Source organism: Actinia tenebrosa, unplaced genomic scaffold, assembly GCF_029948245.1.
Source record: "Actinia tenebrosa isolate PJP-AT-01 unplaced genomic scaffold, QUT_ActTen_1.0 PGA_scaffold8__29_contigs__length_14323225, whole genome shotgun sequence".
NCBI lineage: Eukaryota > Metazoa > Cnidaria > Anthozoa > Actiniaria > Actiniidae > Actinia > Actinia tenebrosa.
Window position 1 is genome coordinate 5,304,032 of NW_028292585.1, and position 17,963 is coordinate 5,321,994.

General features: G+C 39.6%; 1 protein-coding gene and 1 pseudogene across 1 annotated transcript; one reads left to right on the plus strand and one right to left on the minus strand.

The window, feature by feature from the left end:
• Window positions 1-132: 132 nt before the first annotated feature.
• LOC116308169 (TAF6-like RNA polymerase II p300/CBP-associated factor-associated factor 65 kDa subunit 6L) lies at window positions 133-17,697 on the minus strand. The gene is made up of 12 exons (XM_031718553.2): window positions 17,474-17,697; window positions 16,326-16,412; window positions 15,515-15,671; window positions 13,317-13,373; window positions 12,396-12,439; window positions 11,387-11,452; window positions 10,509-10,586; window positions 3,812-3,907; window positions 3,060-3,184; window positions 2,496-2,628; window positions 1,816-1,944; window positions 133-1,074 (listed from the first exon to the last, which is right to left on the minus strand). Exons 1-12 carry the CDS (start codon window positions 17,627-17,629, stop codon window positions 244-246), a joined length of 1,959 nt encoding a protein of 652 aa, XP_031574413.2. The 5' UTR covers window positions 17,630-17,697; the 3' UTR covers window positions 133-243.
• Window positions 8,819-9,692, plus strand: LOC116287755 (uncharacterized; annotated as a pseudogene).
• Window positions 17,698-17,963: the final 266 nt, after the last annotated feature.

Consider the following 17,963-nt stretch of genomic DNA (forward strand, 5'->3'; position numbering starts at 1 on the left):
CTTGTTCAACCCCTTAATTTATACAGAGTTATCACTTCTGTAGCATTAATAATGTCTGCTATAACCGCTCTTGTAGTGAAGAGAGAGAGAGAGAGAGAGTGTGTGAGAGAGAATAAAACACGAAAACCAGACAAAAGTACGTAATTTGCATTTGGTACAGAATCAAAACACGGCACTTTATGCAGACGACATTCTCGTCAGATAAGGTATCCATGACAACAGTTGTCATAGTAACCAGCCTAATCAAAAACTAACACCTAAGTGATAATCATATTGAGATTTGTTGGTAATTGAAGGTCTAGTTGTGATTCTGTGATATCTTCGTTTCATTTTGCCTGTGGCGATATGCAGGCTTTTATCAACGCTTGTCTTCCTCTCCATCTCCGCTTCCTTTGGCACCTCATTTTTCCTTTTAGCAAATTTACCGCTCTTTTTTCGCGATAAACTTTGATCTACACTTCCTTTGCTTCTGGAAGTGCAGGAAGGAGCTTCGAAATAGTTTGTGTTAAAAGGTCTGAGCTTTGTGGGCGAGCTAAGCGTCAGTGCGCTCCACGGCCCTTTTCTCTCTTTCTTAGTTTCAGGCTGTTTTAATGACACGTCCTCTGTTCTTTGTCTTTTTCTTCCAGCATGAAGAAGGGGCTCGCTGGAAGACTCGGACTCGGACCTCTTTGCTAGAAACGATTCCTTTTTTCGTTCAATAAGTTCACGTATTGCTGTGGAGTCCCTCGGTAACGGTCTAAGGGGGAAGTACGCATGCGTCAGGGGTTGAATTCGAATTAAGTTATTTTTAGTAACGCTGCTGTCTTGCCAGTTATTGAACGCAATCATAGGCAGTATGCTATCGCCAAATATAGAATACAAACGATAGTACTCGCTGTTTGATTGGGTGGTAGAGTTCGTAGAGCTCGAACGAGATCTCGTAGGGAATGATGGGCGGCGTTCCATCATGTTCGTCCCAGCCCACGGCGAGAGGTTTGCGCGGAGCATGGGGTGAGAGGAGTTGTTGACTTGGAAGTTGTACGAATTGACTGGGACTCCTTTGGTTTTGGACTTGAGAAGACAACCTGATGCTTGCTGTGAATCAAACCAATATACAGATTGCAAACAGAGCCGAAAAATTAAGACAGATTCAGCCACTAATAAGCCGCGTATGATGTGTGAGAGTAGAAGAAATATTGGACTCATTAGAATTGTACTATTCGTCAATGCCCAGGTTTGAACACATAGTATCGTGTACTGTCGATTTAACAATGAAAGGAGGTAGGAATAGATTGTCTGATTTTTCACCACACTCGAGTCTCTCATAGTTCAATAGTACTCGTAAGTTTAGATTTCTTGAGCTCTTAACTGTATCTTGGGAAAGGTCTGTTTAGCTTGTTAGACAGACTATTTGTGGAGAGAGGAAAACCGGAGAATCCGAAGGAAAACCCTCGAATAAAAAAATCGAGGGAGAGACCTACCCAATTCAACTCACATGTGGTGCCACGCCCAGGTATAAAACATGAGACCTCAGAGGTGATAGGCGAGTGCACAACTGATACTCCCCCCTTGATTCAAAATAGACCTCATTCGTTGCGTTGCGTTACAATGTTTTCCCATTTCAGACCACATACCAATCTTTCGATAATAAGATTCTTTGTTTGCTTTGTATCTATATTCATGTGCCTCCTCGTGTAAAACCGAATGCAACCGTTAAACAAAGAAATGACACTCTTGGGAATGACACGTGGTCTGAAATGGGAAAACATTGTAACGCAACGAATAAGGTCTATAGCCTAACAATATTGATCAAAAGTTCATTTGCTTAAAACTTACGAGTAACGCTCCGTACACCTGATAAGCCTCGCCCTGCAAGACGGCATTGGATGGACTGTTGTCTTGAAGGACTTGTTGTAACAGTTGCCAGTAGTTTTTGAGGTATGGTAATAGAAACTGCTCTAATGCCTGTCAAGAACATCACAAACAACTACGTTCAGCATATTCTTCACGCCTTCCTTTTTATTACTTCTATTTTCATATATTTTCCCTTTTCTTGTTCACTCCCATTTTCTTCTTCCCATTTTTTCTTCCCATTCTTCGTTTTCCCAATTTTTCTTTCCCGTCTTTTCCTTCTTTTCTTCCTTATTACATCCCTCATCTTTCCTTCCATCACTTTTTCTTTATTTTATTCTCCTTCTATTTCGTTTTCACTTCTCCTACTTCTTTGTCTCCTCCTGCTTCGATATATAATAGTCTTATTCTCTACGTTCTCCTTATTCTTTACCTCTAACTCTTTCTTCGTACATTCTACATATCTTTTTATTTTACAAAAAGCTTAGTCGCTCTCAGAACGTACACTTGGGCTTCCAAGGACTTGTTTCTGGGCTCTAGTTTAGTTACGAGCCTTCGTTATCATGAGCTCAGCGGCAATTTGTGACGATGGAAAACTTCATAAAACGCCATTTTATAAATTGTGCATTCCACAGGAAGCCCGAGTAACATAACGTGTTACATACCTCTGGTCCCAGTTCAGTCAATCCAACCACAGCACCATAATGAGAACAGTATGGCCGTCCATCATCTACGAGCACCTCCTGTAGTGTCATGAGCAGTTGTTGTCGCAGATAGTTCACACTATTATTACACTTACTGCAATAAATAATATCAATAATAATGAACTATACTCAATAGACCTCTAGATTGGATCTATTTTTTCCATTTCAGACCACGTGTCATGATCTCTACAGTAGTATTTCTTTGTTTAACGGTTGCGCATGAGAACTACACACGGATATGGATGCAACTCAAACTCCTCAAGCGGTGACTATGAGGTTTTCCAAAGTCTTCCAGATCAGAAGTAATACTAAAGCGTTTTTTATCCTGAATTTCGTCTTTTCTCTGATACTCAAATCTAAGATTATACTAAAACAATTATTCCCCTCAGGCTCAGTGATTATGGTAATATTTACCTCGCCGCTCAAACACCTGTGGCTTGGAAAATATTCACCAATAACCAATAGCTTCCCTTTGGGTGTTGTTAAATAATTGTGTTATAATGTCATCTATCTTTTTATACCTACCGACTGATGTGAGCCAAGATACGAGCTGCGTCATCTCGCAGCCGCCAGTGATCATTCGCAGGATTAAAAGATACAGCAAGACTCTCTAGCAGGCAGTACATAACAGCTGTTACCAGCTGAATAACCTGAAATATAGTCAAAAGAGAACTTTATCATCAGATGTCGTCTGACAGGAAACATGTATGGTGGTCATCGGAATACTGTGTAAGTTTTGTTTTTGTTTTACAAGGGTAGCACATTGGTTAGGCCCTCGTTAAATGATTGAATTGGGACTAAAGAAATTGATTTTTGTGGAGGGTGGAACACTGGAGGACCTGGGGGAAAAACCCTTGAATGACATTGAGAGAACTAACAAATAACTCTACTCATTGATACATGCAAGGCTGTAGCCAACACTTGGCATTGGTCAGGTTTAAAAAAAGAGGTAGTCCTGTTTTTATATTAAAATTTTTTTTATGAGGGGGAAAAATGGTTCTGAAGGTAATAAGTGGTGCAGTTGAAACCGGATCAACCATACTGGTGGCTACGGGCTGGTATGATGGCTAGTCTGGTTGGAACCCATAGCCATAGCAGTGAGAAGGGGTGCATGAGCAGTAAACTACACCTGTGTGTCCCACTATATCAAAGAGTACAAACACAGCCATAAAAATAATAAATTTTTTCATATACTGCTATATGTTCTGAGAGCTGCATGACAAGGCCTTGTGCTCCCTGTATGTATCAACGAGATCATTGCCTAGACATGTACTTACATAGGGTTCTAGGAAGAGAGATGGATTGTCTATGAGAGACCTGACCATTGAGAGCAAGTGACTCAGTTGTTTCATATCATGGCTGTAGGTCTTGACCTGATAATGTATGAAAATATAGTATTATTCATGAATTGGTGAGTTGATTTGAAGTATAAAGAATTCAGAGTTAATAATATAATATGATGTGATGATGATGGATGGACGGACGGATGGATGGATGGATGGATGGATGGATTAGTCAGGTAGCAGAAGCCGGAAAATGAGGGTTTCGTTCAACCCACGGATTAGAAAAGGTTTGAATGTGGATTCTGGGAGAACTTTACCCCCTGAACAACACCTGGTAGTTAGTGGAGTCGAATTGTGGTATAGGTTTTGAGTTAAGGGGAGGTTTTTATTTTAGACCAAAAACCACAGGGTACCCAATAATGATTTTTTGGAAAAAAAACTTTTTCATTTAAAATTGCTACAGAAAAGCATCAAACATTACACAGCTACAAATTCTATTGTGGTATCTTTACTTTTAACTAATTTGGAACTATAAGGTATATAAAAAGTTTTCGCTATATGATTTATTTAAACAAAAATAATCTACAAAATAAAAAAAATATTTTTAATCATCCATTTATTGTAGCAGATTTTTGGTATGGAATTTGTAGAACTTAGATGATCTCAAATTTTTTCTAAAGCGTTTTAATTTGAGATATTGGTCAAAAGGAAGCGGAAATGCATTTCAGCCTCGCTTCCTTGAACGTCATATCGAGGCTATTACGTCACATCCAACATGGCAGCCTCCATGGATTCATCTTTGTTGTGTCTGTAAAGACTGTAAGTATGTTTATATATGCCTTTTTTACAGTACTACATAAACTTAAGAACTATTGAAAAAAAACATTGATAAAACTTTCTTCTATAGCAACAATTTAATACGAGAAGAAAATATATATGAAATAAGAGCAATTAAAACGTCAAACATCGCTGGGACGTGGTTGCTTTGACTAATGACGTTTAATTAATGCCTTGTTTTCCTATATATCCATTTCTTAGTTGTTACCATGGAGAGTGAAAAAGAAAAAATAGTTGAGTCGTCTGCTGAAAGTAGCTTTTCATTGCCCCTTCCTCCTGAGCCGAAAAGAAGGAAGCTTGACATTAGCAAATGTATCATTTGCCAACAATCTCGAGGGAGTGAGCCTCTAAGGACGGGCAAAGATTCTTCCGTTATCAAGCTCATATCCTCAGCAAAACGAAGATGAGATGAAGTGCTTTGCATCCTTGTAAGTGGTGCTTCTGAGGGGTTTGTATGGCACTCGCCATTCTATGCGTCTTACACGAGCGCAGAAAATATTCGCCATGTAGTGAATTCTTTTAATTGCAGGGATGAAAATACCAAAGGTGATGGCGACAAAGCAAATGAGACTGGTAGACTTTCTCGATCCGTGTCTGAGGTTCCGGACTGGTCAAAGTGTTTGTTTTGCAAAAATAGAACTTACAAGAAATGTAAGGAACTAATTAATGTTTGCACGTTTGAAGCATCCAGTAGCATTAGAAAGGCTGCAGAAGCAAAAGGGGACGAATCGATGCTCCATGTTCTTAGAAGCATTAGGTATGACCTAATGGCCGCTGAAGCAAAATACCACAAGAATTGCTATTCACTGTATCTTCTTAAAAAAGATGCAAAGACTGAAGACCATGACTCTATGTATGAAGTTTCATTTCAGGAGTTTGCAGTCGAGATAACACGTGGTATCCGGGAAGGAAAAGCTTACGACATGGCATCTCTTCTCTCCATGTATCAAGACATCCTAACAACTAAAGGTGTCAATGGAAGTAGTTACACTAAGCAGCATCTAAAAGCAAGACTCCAAAAGCATTTTGGAGACAAGTTGGTTTTTCACCCCCCGATTGCTCGTAACAAACCAGAACTTGTTTATGGCAGCACTATTATAGTGCAGGGTATATTGAATGATTGGGCTGAATTGCAGCGTCAAAAGGATGAACAGTGCATAGAGACTGAGATATTTCGAGTGGCAAAACACATCAAGAAGAAAATATCAGAAGTAAGAGGAATTTCAACAAAACCCCTCAACGTCAGTGATGTTGGTCTTGCATCCACGCAGCGCATAATTCCCGTCTCCCTGCACTTGCTTCTGCGTCTTCTGGTAACATCCGACATTACCAAAGAGACTCAGCTTTCAGGTTGTGATACAGAGTGTAATAACGCCAATGATGAAAGACAGGTTTTAAGCATTGCCCAGGATGTCATTTACTGCTGCAGTAAAAGTAGGGTGAAACTGCCAAAACAAGTCTGTCTTGCTATGTGTGTTCACCATCTTACAGCATCCAAGGGCCTGATAACCCTCCTTAATAGGATGGGCCATTGCTGCTCGTATGACGATTTCAGAGCAGTAGACACTAGCATTGCCATGGAGGTGTTAGCTAAGGCGCATGAATATGGCACGGTAGTACCCACCAATATATCACCAGGCTTATTTGTGCAGCTGGCTGCAGATAACAGTGACATTAACGAGGAGACGCTTGATGGTAAGAATACCACGCATGCGACTACAATGGTTGTGTATCAGAAAAAGCAGTTCGGACCCGAGCTGCCCTCCACACGTCTTGCCCAACACGAAACAAGACAAAGATCGCTTCAGACAGACGAAAGCGTGATTACTCTAGAAGAATGCTCAGTGCACGGTAAGAGACCAACTGTCGCTGAGTACGTTGGCAAAGTTGACAAGGAGTGGTTCACCGGAGAGAGTGAAGCATTTAACTGTGCAACATCAAATGATGTTACATGGAAAGTATTAAGGTTAAACGACAGATGTCTATCCCAAGATGTAATCGTAGAAGCATGTGAGAATCAGTCCATCCCAAGTTGGAGCGGTTTCAACTCCATTCTCTTCCCCGATATTCCATGTACTAATAACATTGGCTATTGTCCTTTGATAGAAGGATCATCTACCGATTTCAGTACCATCTACACTGTCCTAAAGCATGCTCAGGCAATTAGCGCTAGCGTTGGACAGGCAGATACTGTTATAACTTTCGACTTGGCGATGTACATAAAAGCCAAGCAGCTACAATGGAGGTTCTCAGATGAATTCTCAGATGTCGTAATTCGTGTCGGTGGTTTTCATATAGCCTTAAACTTTCTGTCGCTAATGGGCAAGAAATATGCCAGCTCGGGGTTAGATGATCTCCTTGTTGAATCTGGCGTTTTTGGAGCTGGCGCAGCATCGGCATTAATGAAGGGAAAAGCCTATAATCGTGGAGTAAGAGCCCACAAGCTTACTATGGAAGCATTCTTCCGCTTAATGTGGCGAGCTTTCCTTGAATGGTGCCAAACTAACGACAATGAAGTGATTGGCCGTCAAAGAAACCATCTTTTTCAGAAGATACAAGAGTCAATCACGGTAGTGGAGAAGAAAGAAAAGGTGAGCAAGAGCATCCATAAACTAGAAACAGACTTAACCGAGGTTACCGAGCTGTTTAAAGAATACAAGAAGACAGGGAGCACTGAATCGAAGATGTTTGCATTCTGGGAGGAATACATGTCCATGGTCAACATTCTACTTCAGTTTATCAAGGCAGAACGAACAGCTGACTGGGATCTTCATTTTACCACAGTAGCTGCTATGTTACCTCACTTCTTCACTATGGATCGCCAAAACTACGCCAGATGGCTGCCTGTTTATCTCTCAGATATGAATGGCCTGGCCAAAGTACATCCAAGAGTTTATGAGGAATTTCAGTCCGGTGGTCATGCAGTTAGTCGTTCCACTAACCCATTTGCGCAGGTGTGGACAGATATGGCGCTAGAGCAATCTATAAATGCCGACTCCAAAGCAAAAGGAGGCATCATCGGTATATCTCAGAACCCTGCAGCCCTAAATCGATGGTTCCTGACTGCCCATGAGCGCGCATCTATTACTTCAGCACTGAAGCAAATGTACGGCCTACAATCAAACGAACAGGAAGTTCACAAAGAGGCATCAACGAAGAGAGTTAAACGAGATGAGGAGGATGTTCAGAAGCTACTATCTTGCTTCTCGACAGGTTTAATGACAGATCCATTTTCTCAAGATACCGCGACAGATATTATGAACTTTGCCACTGGTGTAGTCTTACCTGGAGACTTGGGAGACGCATTTGTTAGCTGTACCAAGAAAGGCAAAGAGCACATGTCCACTTTCATAGAGAAGCGAATCAACACAAACACCATAAGTTTTTGGGATCCCATCACTAAACTCAAAATAAAGACGTTTGAGACAACTTCAAGGAAAGTACAACTCAGAGCAGCAGACGAGCGTTTGATAACCGTGAAAGCTGACAGAGATTTATTTGGAAGATTGCTTATCGTGGCAAATGTAAGACAGATCAATCTTAGAGAAGTTCTGTCGTATGAGTTATCTCCAGTGCCCTGTTCACTAGTACACATCAATGGTAGCATAAGAAAATCTACAAAAAGTGACCTGACATCAGTTCTGGAAGATGGAGTCAATGCTCAAACAACACTTCCAGTATCAGAAGGTGACATCGTTCATATCATTGATTATGGCACTTATCCAGATGCACAAATCTTGTGAAGCAAGTACATTCGCTGAACTTGCCTTGAAATACTTCGCCATTGTTGTAGCGCAGCTTTCAAATAACAATTGCACAGCAGTTCACCTCGTGTTTGATCAATACTGGACGACTTCTATCAAAGCTGGAGAGCGTACCAGAAGAGGGTCCTCAGATGCTCTTGAAGTCAGAATAACTGGTCCTAATACACCAGTGCCCAAACAGTGGGCAAAGTACATCCAAAACCCAAAGAATAAGATCAACTTGTGTGACTTTCTGACCTCTTTATTGTGCAAGATTGGGCAAGAAAAGCTGAAGCAAGGAAAACACCTTATCATCGGAGGAGGTCTGGCTGATGGAGAGAGAGCTGTGAGGATCACACGCGCAAGACCAACTGAAGACATTGACGCCCTTAAGTCCAATCACGAGGAAGCAGATACACGAATGATCCTTCATGCTGCATATGCTGTGAGAGTCTCCTACCTCTGTAATCATCATCCAGTCTCCAGATACCGACGTTCTTGTCCTATGTGTATCCCATTTCTCTGAAATTGAATGCAGAAAGTTGTGGTTTCGTACTGGCTTAAGCGACCGTCAGAGATACATTCCAGTGCATACTATCCAGCAAAGCCTAGGAGAAAGGTTGTGTCAGTGTCTGCCAGCATTCCACGCCCTCACTGGCTGCGATTCGACGAGCAGCATATCCCATCGTGGGAAGAAGAAACCGTGGATTGCCCTCAAGTGCAGTGCAACTCACCAGATAACTCTCAGCCTGTTTGGTCAGCAGCCAGATTTGGATGATACGCTTGCTGAAAAGACGGAAGCTTTCATACGTGATCTATATCCCAATACGAAAAGAAGCACAAGTACCATGGACGAGCTACGGTACCTAATGTTTTGCCAACAGCGTAAACGCAGAAATGAGGCTCTTCCGCCAACATCAGACAGCTTGAGACAGCACATGAAGCGCGCAAGCTACCAAACATTTATCTGGAGAAGCTCCCTCATAGCGATGCAGAATCTACAGAGTCCAGAAGGCCATGGATGGGAGATAGAAGATGGTACTCTCAAACCAGTCTATATGACGAAGGATCCTGCTCCACGCAGTCTTGTTGAGCTAACTACATGTAACTGTAAGAAGTCTCGGTGTCAAGGTAATTGCTCCTGCTACAATTCAGGACTCTCCTGTACGGAGTCGTGCTTTTGCATGCGTGACGAAACATGCAATAACCCACATTCTACAGCTGAGCAATATTACAGTGACTCAGATGAGGGATCTGACGACGACTTGGAAGATGACAGCGATGAGGAAGAGTGAACAACTTCACTCTGTCATAAGGTTCACCTAACATAAGTATACCTGCATACTCGATACAGAAAACAAATTAATATCATACAAATGGATAACCATATATGGTTGATTCATTATTTCTAGTTAAGTAACTAACTAAAGTGCTGTAACGAGCCAGCTATCATGTCGTCTTTAGGCCATAAAGTAAGAGACAAAACATTCCGAACCTCTAGTATTAGTGTTGAATATTTTCACGTGACTAAAAAAATCAATGTAATGCATTGTTATCGTTCATCTTAAAAATATTTTTTGATGACCAACATCTTTCATAAAACTGGAGATTTTTACAGTCGAAAAGAGCAGTTCACAAATGTCAATTCAAGATTTAAGATTTTGTGTAATGCGCAGAAGATATGTTATATTCCTAACAGGGTTATACTGACATACTATTCTCAAGGAGGTATTGGCTATGGATTGTGTAATGTTTGATGCTTTTCTGTAGCAATTTTAAATGAAAAAGCTTTTTTTCCAAAAAATCATTATTGGATACCCTGTGGTTTTTGGTCTAAAATAAAAACCTCCCCTTAACTCAAAACCTATACCACAATTCGACTCCACTAACTACCAGGTGTTGTTCAGGGGGTGAAGTTCTTCCGGAATCCGAATTCAAACCTTTTCTAATCCGTGGGTTGAACGAAATCCCCCTCTGCTACCAGACTAGATGGATGGATGGATGGATGGATGGATGCATGGATGGATGCATGGATGCATGAATGGGAATAGACTGAATAAATGAAAACTATTACTTTTTTAAAAGGTGGACATTTAAACTAATTTACTTACCCCAGAAGATATGAAATTGACAAAGTAGGCAAGTAGTGACGATATCTTTGGGTTGGATTTCAAATCATTAAGGCTGACCTGAAAATCAATGGAAATATTTTACCATGTGTCAGTATGCTCTAAAAAAGAACAGACATTTACTAATTTTATTGACCAAGGCCAAAGTACATGTTCGCTCTATTGATGATAATATGTTTTTTAATGTGTTAACAGGATATTTCATTTTTATTTATTTATTTTATTAACTTTTCCTTTAGGGCAGGGACACCACAACAGCTTTTGGTAATTCCTGTGGGCCCTGTCTTGTAATAGCTATAAGCACAGGCTCTAAAAAGGGTCGCAGGGTTCGTGCTCAGGTAACCACTTAAAATTCAAGGATTATTCAAGGAGTATACAAGGACCCAAAAATATTTTGCAAGGAGTATGTTCAGCCAAGGTTTTACACGGTGGTTGCATATGGTTGACTTTCAGATTTTCTGATCTTTCTGACTAGATCTATTTCAGAACCATGCAAGTAATGATCAAAGCAAAAATTCAAGGAGTTTTCAAGGAGTTTTGTTAAAATCGTAAAATTCAAGAGCTTTTCAAGTGCCCTTGAAAACGTGAATTAAATTCAAGGAATTTTCAGGGAGTTTAAGGAGTAGCACGAACCCTGGGTCGACGGCGTCTTCACTGGATTAGATTTGCTTCAAATCTTGCTCGTTAATTTTGTTATTTTTGACAAATCACAGCATGCACTTTTCATTACAAGAGCTTTCCAAGGGGAACGGTGCAAAGGAAGGGAGAACAGTTGGCAACACTTGTAAAATATAGCACTTCATTAACATCAATCAGGTTGGTGGCAAAAACAGACCAATGCTCTTACCAACTGAGCTTACCTTACGGCACCTGTCATTTTCTCCAAGTACTGATTTGGTAATTTGCTCATAATAATTAATGCAAGCCTAAAAACATAAATTGGTGTTCAATGAACTTTCAGAGTAGTTTTCGTGTGACTATGAAAAGCTCAAGGCATAAACGCAATCATGACACATCAAGGCATACGTTGGACCAATCAATAGTCCCCTTCACAGTTCCCTGCACCATCTTGAAAGGTAGCCGTGCCTTTGCATCGAAGCAAGACAAATGGTGAGCTTGCAATGAGAGGGACCTTTTTTAACACCTTGAACAATTATTCAAATGTCTCTATCATTGCAAGCTCACCATTCGTCTTGCTTCGATACAAAGGCACGGCTACCTTTCAAGATGGTGCAGGGAACTGTGAAAGGGACTATTTGTGCAAAAATGTACTCTACATCTACTCAAATACCAGAAATATAGCATGAACACGATCATGCCAAGGTCACAGCACTGCCAGACCACTCACATTGGGCGAGATAAAAATTAGGCAATCACAATTCTAGAAAACATTGTGGTTGGGGCAAGACACGCATACAGCACTGAGCTTTTTACAGTCATACAAAAACTGCTCTATCATGTGTCAGTCATGTTTATTACCATAAGAATTAATGAGAGTTCATGGGTATCAAGGATGGCATAGCGTTAGCACATTGTACCCTCACCTCTGGTGTCTCAGATTCAACTCCAGGACTACACACACATCATGTGAGTAGAGTATCTCCTTTGATTTGAGAATTTTTCTATATGCGTTCTGCTGTTTTCTTACCTTCACAATTTGATAAATTCCAATTCTAACTGCGAGCTATCCATTTCCCCAATTAGATCAGCCCAGAGATTATTTCAGGGCTCAATCTGTGAATTAGCCGTGCCCTGACTTACGTCAGCTCAGAGGTTGTTTCAGGTTATTAATAGAATTTGAAGGTTTTTTAATCAATGAAAAAGAGGCTTCGTAAAGCAAAATAATGCATTTGGCAAAGTATTCCCTACCTGTGATAATGACTTGTGTTGTGCTCCACCTCCTGCTTGTCTCCCTGTTGCAAAAACAAAATGTCGTTTCACTTTTATATTCAGTACCATTATCATATACCTCTTTTTTTTTCTATAGAAGACTGTCATAATTAAGTTTTTTCTGATAGAGAAAATGAGGTATTTTGAACAAAAACTATCAATGCTATTTGAGAAAGTTCTTTCCAGAAAATTTTGTTGAGTTTGACTGAATACAAAAGAAGTTATGACCTATCAAAAATAGAGTTTCGTATGGATTTATCACTAGCTATAGAGGCCTTGGTGGCATCGTTTTGGTGCATTTTCAAAACTTCAATGCTCACATCTTGTCAAGGCTTTATTGCTTTCATTAGGAACTCACACATTATCTAAATGAACAAGGTCAATGATTTAATAGGGTTTTCACTCCAAAAACATTGTTATTTAACGTTTATGCAAAAATTAGCATTAGCCATTTATAAAAGTAATGTATAATCATGTCTAAATCATTGCAATGTGTCTAGACATTTGCTGTGAGTGAGCCAGACATCATTGCCAGTTGTCTAGACATTTGTTGCAATGTGTCTAGACAGTTGTTGCAATGTGTCTAGACATTTGTTGCAATGTGTATAGAAATTTGTGCAAGTGGTCTAGACATACATGTTGCACATGGACTAGTCTGTATTGCAAGTGTAATGCTGCAATACGTCTACACATATATTGAAAGTGTCCTTATGAGCATATTGACTTTGATCAGAATAGAGGTTGTTTTATGGTTTAATCGGTAAGTTAGCCATGCCCTGACATTGTCCAGCCCAGAGGTTGTTTGATCTGTGAGTTAGCTGTGCCCTGACTTTGATCAGCCCAGAGAAGGTTGTTTTAGGGTGAAAATATTATGGTTCACTTTGCGCAAATTATACATACCTATGCCTGTACCATGTGCTTGATTAGGTGGGGCTCCCTCAATGCACAGCCAATGAGCTTCAATAAAGAAAAACACTTCTTACACCTTATCACTATGCACACTATGATACCCTTGCTAGTAATTTCCAGGCTCTCTCTTTATTACCTACCACAGGCAACCCAAAACTGGTTAAAACTATTAACTAAAATTAATGAAATCCCATGTTACATATCATTGAATGTGACAAATAATACTGGCAGTGGAGAGGAAGGAATCTAACATCAATCTGTTTCCACTTCCCCAAAAAATTCCAATTTTCTTCAATACAAACTCTGTAATTTTGTTCTTTCTCTGAACCCCCCACCCCTCAGAAATTCCAAATTCCACCGTGGGGTAAGGGGTATGGATAATTTCTAGTACTACTCATTTTTTACATGTTTGATAATTCACCAAAGGCAGGTAAATTACAAAAGAAATCTAGGTTCGTTACAAGATAAATAACCCACAATCTTTAACGATGGTTTCAATAGCTGTCTGACATTCAGGCTTCAGCAGTTTGTGAACACGATAGTTAAGACCAGTGTGAAAGTGCAATGACTGGATTGATACATTAGGCAAAAGCCCCACCAACACAACTTATTTGCATATTAACTATAAGCACTGGGAAATGTCGCATCTTTTTACGTACTTCTACGAATCCCAACCAACCACAGTTTCATAGGAGAAAAATGCATAATTGATACATTAGATAAAAGCCTTATCAACACAACTTATTTGCATATTAACTATAAGCACTGGCAAATGTCGCATCTTTTTACGTACTTCTATAAATCCCTACCAACCGCAGTTTTGTAGGAGAAAAATACATAATTGATACATTAGGCAAAAGTCCCCCAACACAACTTATTTGCATATTAACTATAAGTACGGGGAAATGTCGCATCTTTTTACGTACTTCTACTAATCCCAACCAAACGCAGTTTTGTAGGAGAAAAAAGCATTGATACGTCATGATACATTAGGCAAAAGCCTCATCAACACAACTTATTTGCATATTAACTATAAGTACGGGGAAATGTCGCATCTTTTTACGTACTTCTACTAATCCCCTCCAAACACAGTTTTGTAGGAGAAAAAAGCATTGATACGTCATGATACATTAGGCAAAAGCCCCATCAACACAACTTATTTGCATATTAACTATAAGTATGGGGAAATATCGCCTTCCCTTATGTTCCACTATGATTCCAAATAAACCACAATTTCGTAGGGAAAAAAACCATCATGTTTCTGGCAACAAACAGGCATGACTCTGCCCACAAAAGCAAAGAAATGTGTTTATCAGTCAGGCAGCAATTTGCAGTCTTTTAATTGTCCACATTAGAAGAATGAAAAAGGCAAGGCTGGATTACCTCTAAAACATAATATCCATGCTGTGTTTGACTATTGCTTATGCTATCATTCTTAAAAAGATAGAGTGCAAGCAATTAATCTGTGAAACACTAATTACTAAATAGTACCAAATAGTGCTAATTAAACAATAGAAACAATGGAATTTGCATGAAATTGTGCTATTTAGTATTGCTAACATTTCACGGTTATATTGTTTGCTCTCTATTCCAATGTGACTTCATTAACCAAGGCCACCCAAACAAATGTTTTAATAAAATTAGCAAATGGCATTTTTGACGCTGAATATAAAATAATGGTGGTGAATTCTGGAATTTAAACTGTTTATTGTTCATATGTGATCTTGCACACACAAAATATATGCTTTTATATTATTCATGGGAAGCACCGTTGGCGTGCGCTGCTAATGCGCCACCTCTCAGCAATGCGGCACAAGTTCGAGTCCTGCCAAACTCGATGACGTGTGTGAGTAGAGTTGTTTGTTGGTTCTCTCCTGTGCTTCGAGGGTTTTTCTCCGGGTTCTCCGGTTTTCCTCCCACCTCAAAAATCAACTACTAAATTCTAATTCGATCTTTGGGCTTTCACTTAGTTTGAAGCCTAGCTCTGTTGTGATTGTCCCAATATGCTGTGATACAACATTGAAAAGCTTTGTAGATTTTAGATTATGGGGGGGAAATGTGAAAATTTGTGCAGATTTTATTGTTTAAATACTCAATTGTGATTGGCTAATTCAATTTGTCTGAGTGGTGATTGGTTGATATAGTCGCACGGTAATAATGAATTACATATATTATACAGTATAAGATACCTTTAACAGTTGTTTTCCCTGGGTCAGTAGGAAGGACAGTCCCAAGAGCAAGTTCACGTACTGACACATCTTTCTCCTCAACAAAGAAGATGTCAACATCTTTAAGACTTGTGCTGCGGAATGGCATTTCTTCTGCAGAACCATACCCATATATTGGCTAAAAGGACAAATAACAGCAGCATTTAGTTACTGTACACTAAATAAAGGTTAAAACACTAGGGCAAGGGTTTGCATTGAAGTTCAAGATCGAGGGCCACAGGCCCGAGGTCTTGAATTTCAATGCTAATCTGAGCACATGCATTTTAACTGGTTTAAAAAACAACCAAGCCCTGTTTTAAATGTTTGATGTCCAGAGGGTTTGAATTTTGATGGAAAACCTGTACTGGGTTTTGAATTCAGCCCCGCTCTCCCCTGTTAGTATCAATGCTGACAGGTTTTCCATCGCAATTCAAACCTGACATCAAACAACAGAAATAGGGCGTGAATGTTAGAAGTACTATACTAACCCAAGTCTCATCTCTGATTGATCTCTGGACTCAGCATCACACGAGAATAGAGTTTGATTTATAAGTCTCGAATCTACCTTGATGGAAGGTTTTTATCTTTTATGGTTTTCCTCTCTTAACAAAATCCAACAAGGTAAATTACAATTTCAATCTGTGAGTTAGTTGTGCCCTGACTTAGATCAGCCAAGAGATTGCTTCAGGGTTTGATAAACATTTGAGGGATTGTGTACTAACTCAAGATTTCTAAGCAGCAGTACAGATGGTATAGACCACTTTCATAATATTTCAAGAGGTTATTTATGTACCTCAACACTACATAGTTGTAATGCTCTGTTCAAATCTTCTGTTGTCATTCGTTTTCTCCTGCCATGTTTCATAAATTGGGCTGCATTCTTCAATAATAAAGAAACACAAATGAATAAAAAATGGATGGATGGATTAGATGAAAAAATGGATGGATGGATTAGATTAGAATAGATGGATTGGATTGATTGTTTGGTATATAGGTCATTTCACAGATGAATTGGTTGATCATTTTTTAATTGGTGGATGGGACATTGGGTTGATTAATGGGCAGACAGAAAAATGAATGTAAGGATGAATAGTTGGGTAGAACAGGATGAATGAATGAATGAATGGGTGTGCTAGATTGATGGGTGAAATGAATGAATGTATAGGAAGGAAAGAAAGAATAGATAGTTGAATTGGTGGGATAGATAATTTAAAGGAGGAGTGGATGGAAGTGTGGAATGGATGGATGGATTTGTGGGAAGGTAAATAGATGAAAGGATGGAAATATAATATGAGTGGGTTGCAATAGAAGAATATACGGGAAGCACGGGTGTCGTAGCGGTGAGAGTGCTTGCCTCTCACCAATGCGACCAGGGTTCGGGTCCCACTGAGCTCGGTGTCATGTGAGTAGAGTTGTTTGTTGGTTCTCTCCTGTGCTTCAAGGGTTTTCCGGGTTCCTCAGCTTTCCTACCTCCGCAAAAAATCAACTCCTAAATTCCAATTGGAATTACAGTGGATGAAGAGCCACTCTATAGAAATGCCACTGCTAAATCCCATTTATTATTTATTTATTATTATTATCATATGCAAAAATGGGTAAATAAATAGTACTCTAGAAGCAGGATAATGCAATTACCAAAGAAATATCCACTGTTTTTTACCGCCTCTCACAGCTGTGGTCCAGGTTCAAGCCCTGGCTCAAACTGGGTCATATGTGAGTTGAGTTTGTTTGATGTTGTCTCCCTTGCCACAAGGATTTTTTTCAAGGTCTCTGATTTTCACTTTTCCTAACATTTCCATGGCAGTCAAGTACCCCTCCCCTTAAAAATCTTCCCCCTCAAATAGTTTCACTATAAACATTTTGCAATTTTGTTCTTACGCGAAAGAATGCCTAGTGTAAGGATACCAGGTCATAATATTTCTCTTTATCGTCCTCTTATACCTGGATAATGTGCCTCATTCTGTATGTCGTGTCCTCTGCTAAAGATTTACTTAAATCAGTCGGTAGACCAGTTATTCCGATAGTCTCTGCATAAAGGTTCACACTCTCGTGCGAGAGCACTGTAAAGCGAGTCTCTTCGGGAGGTTTTGAAGCCATTTCTATCAAGGAAAGGGATATTTATCTTCAAAGAGAATCAAAGACCTTTGACAACATATTGACCGCCATTTTGGATTTGAAAAACGGAGGAAGACTGGTACTGGTCCATTATAAAATATTTTTCAGTTTTTATTTATTTATTTATTTAGCTTTGCCATATACATGCATTTAAACACCCACGCATACACAAACACACACAAACACGTTACGTATAATAAATACATACATAATGGCTGGGAATCCACTACAGCATGTGCCAATTACCGTGGCCCCTCACATATATATTTACGTAGCCTATTCGCCAGACAAAAACCACCAAATCGTAACCCTATCC

Coding starts and splice junctions, on each gene's coding strand:
- LOC116308169 (XM_031718553.2), bottom strand. CDS start 17,629: ATGGCTTCAAAACCTCCCGAAGAGACTCGCTTTACAGTGCTCTCGCAC. Junction 3,908..10,508: donor TCAATTTCATATCTTCTGGG/GTAAGTAAATTA, acceptor ATACATTATCAG/GTCAAGACCTACAGCCATGA. Junction 2,629..3,059: donor ATCTTGGCTCACATCAGTCG/GTAGGTATAAAA, acceptor TATTTATTGCAG/TAAGTGTAATAATAGTGTGA.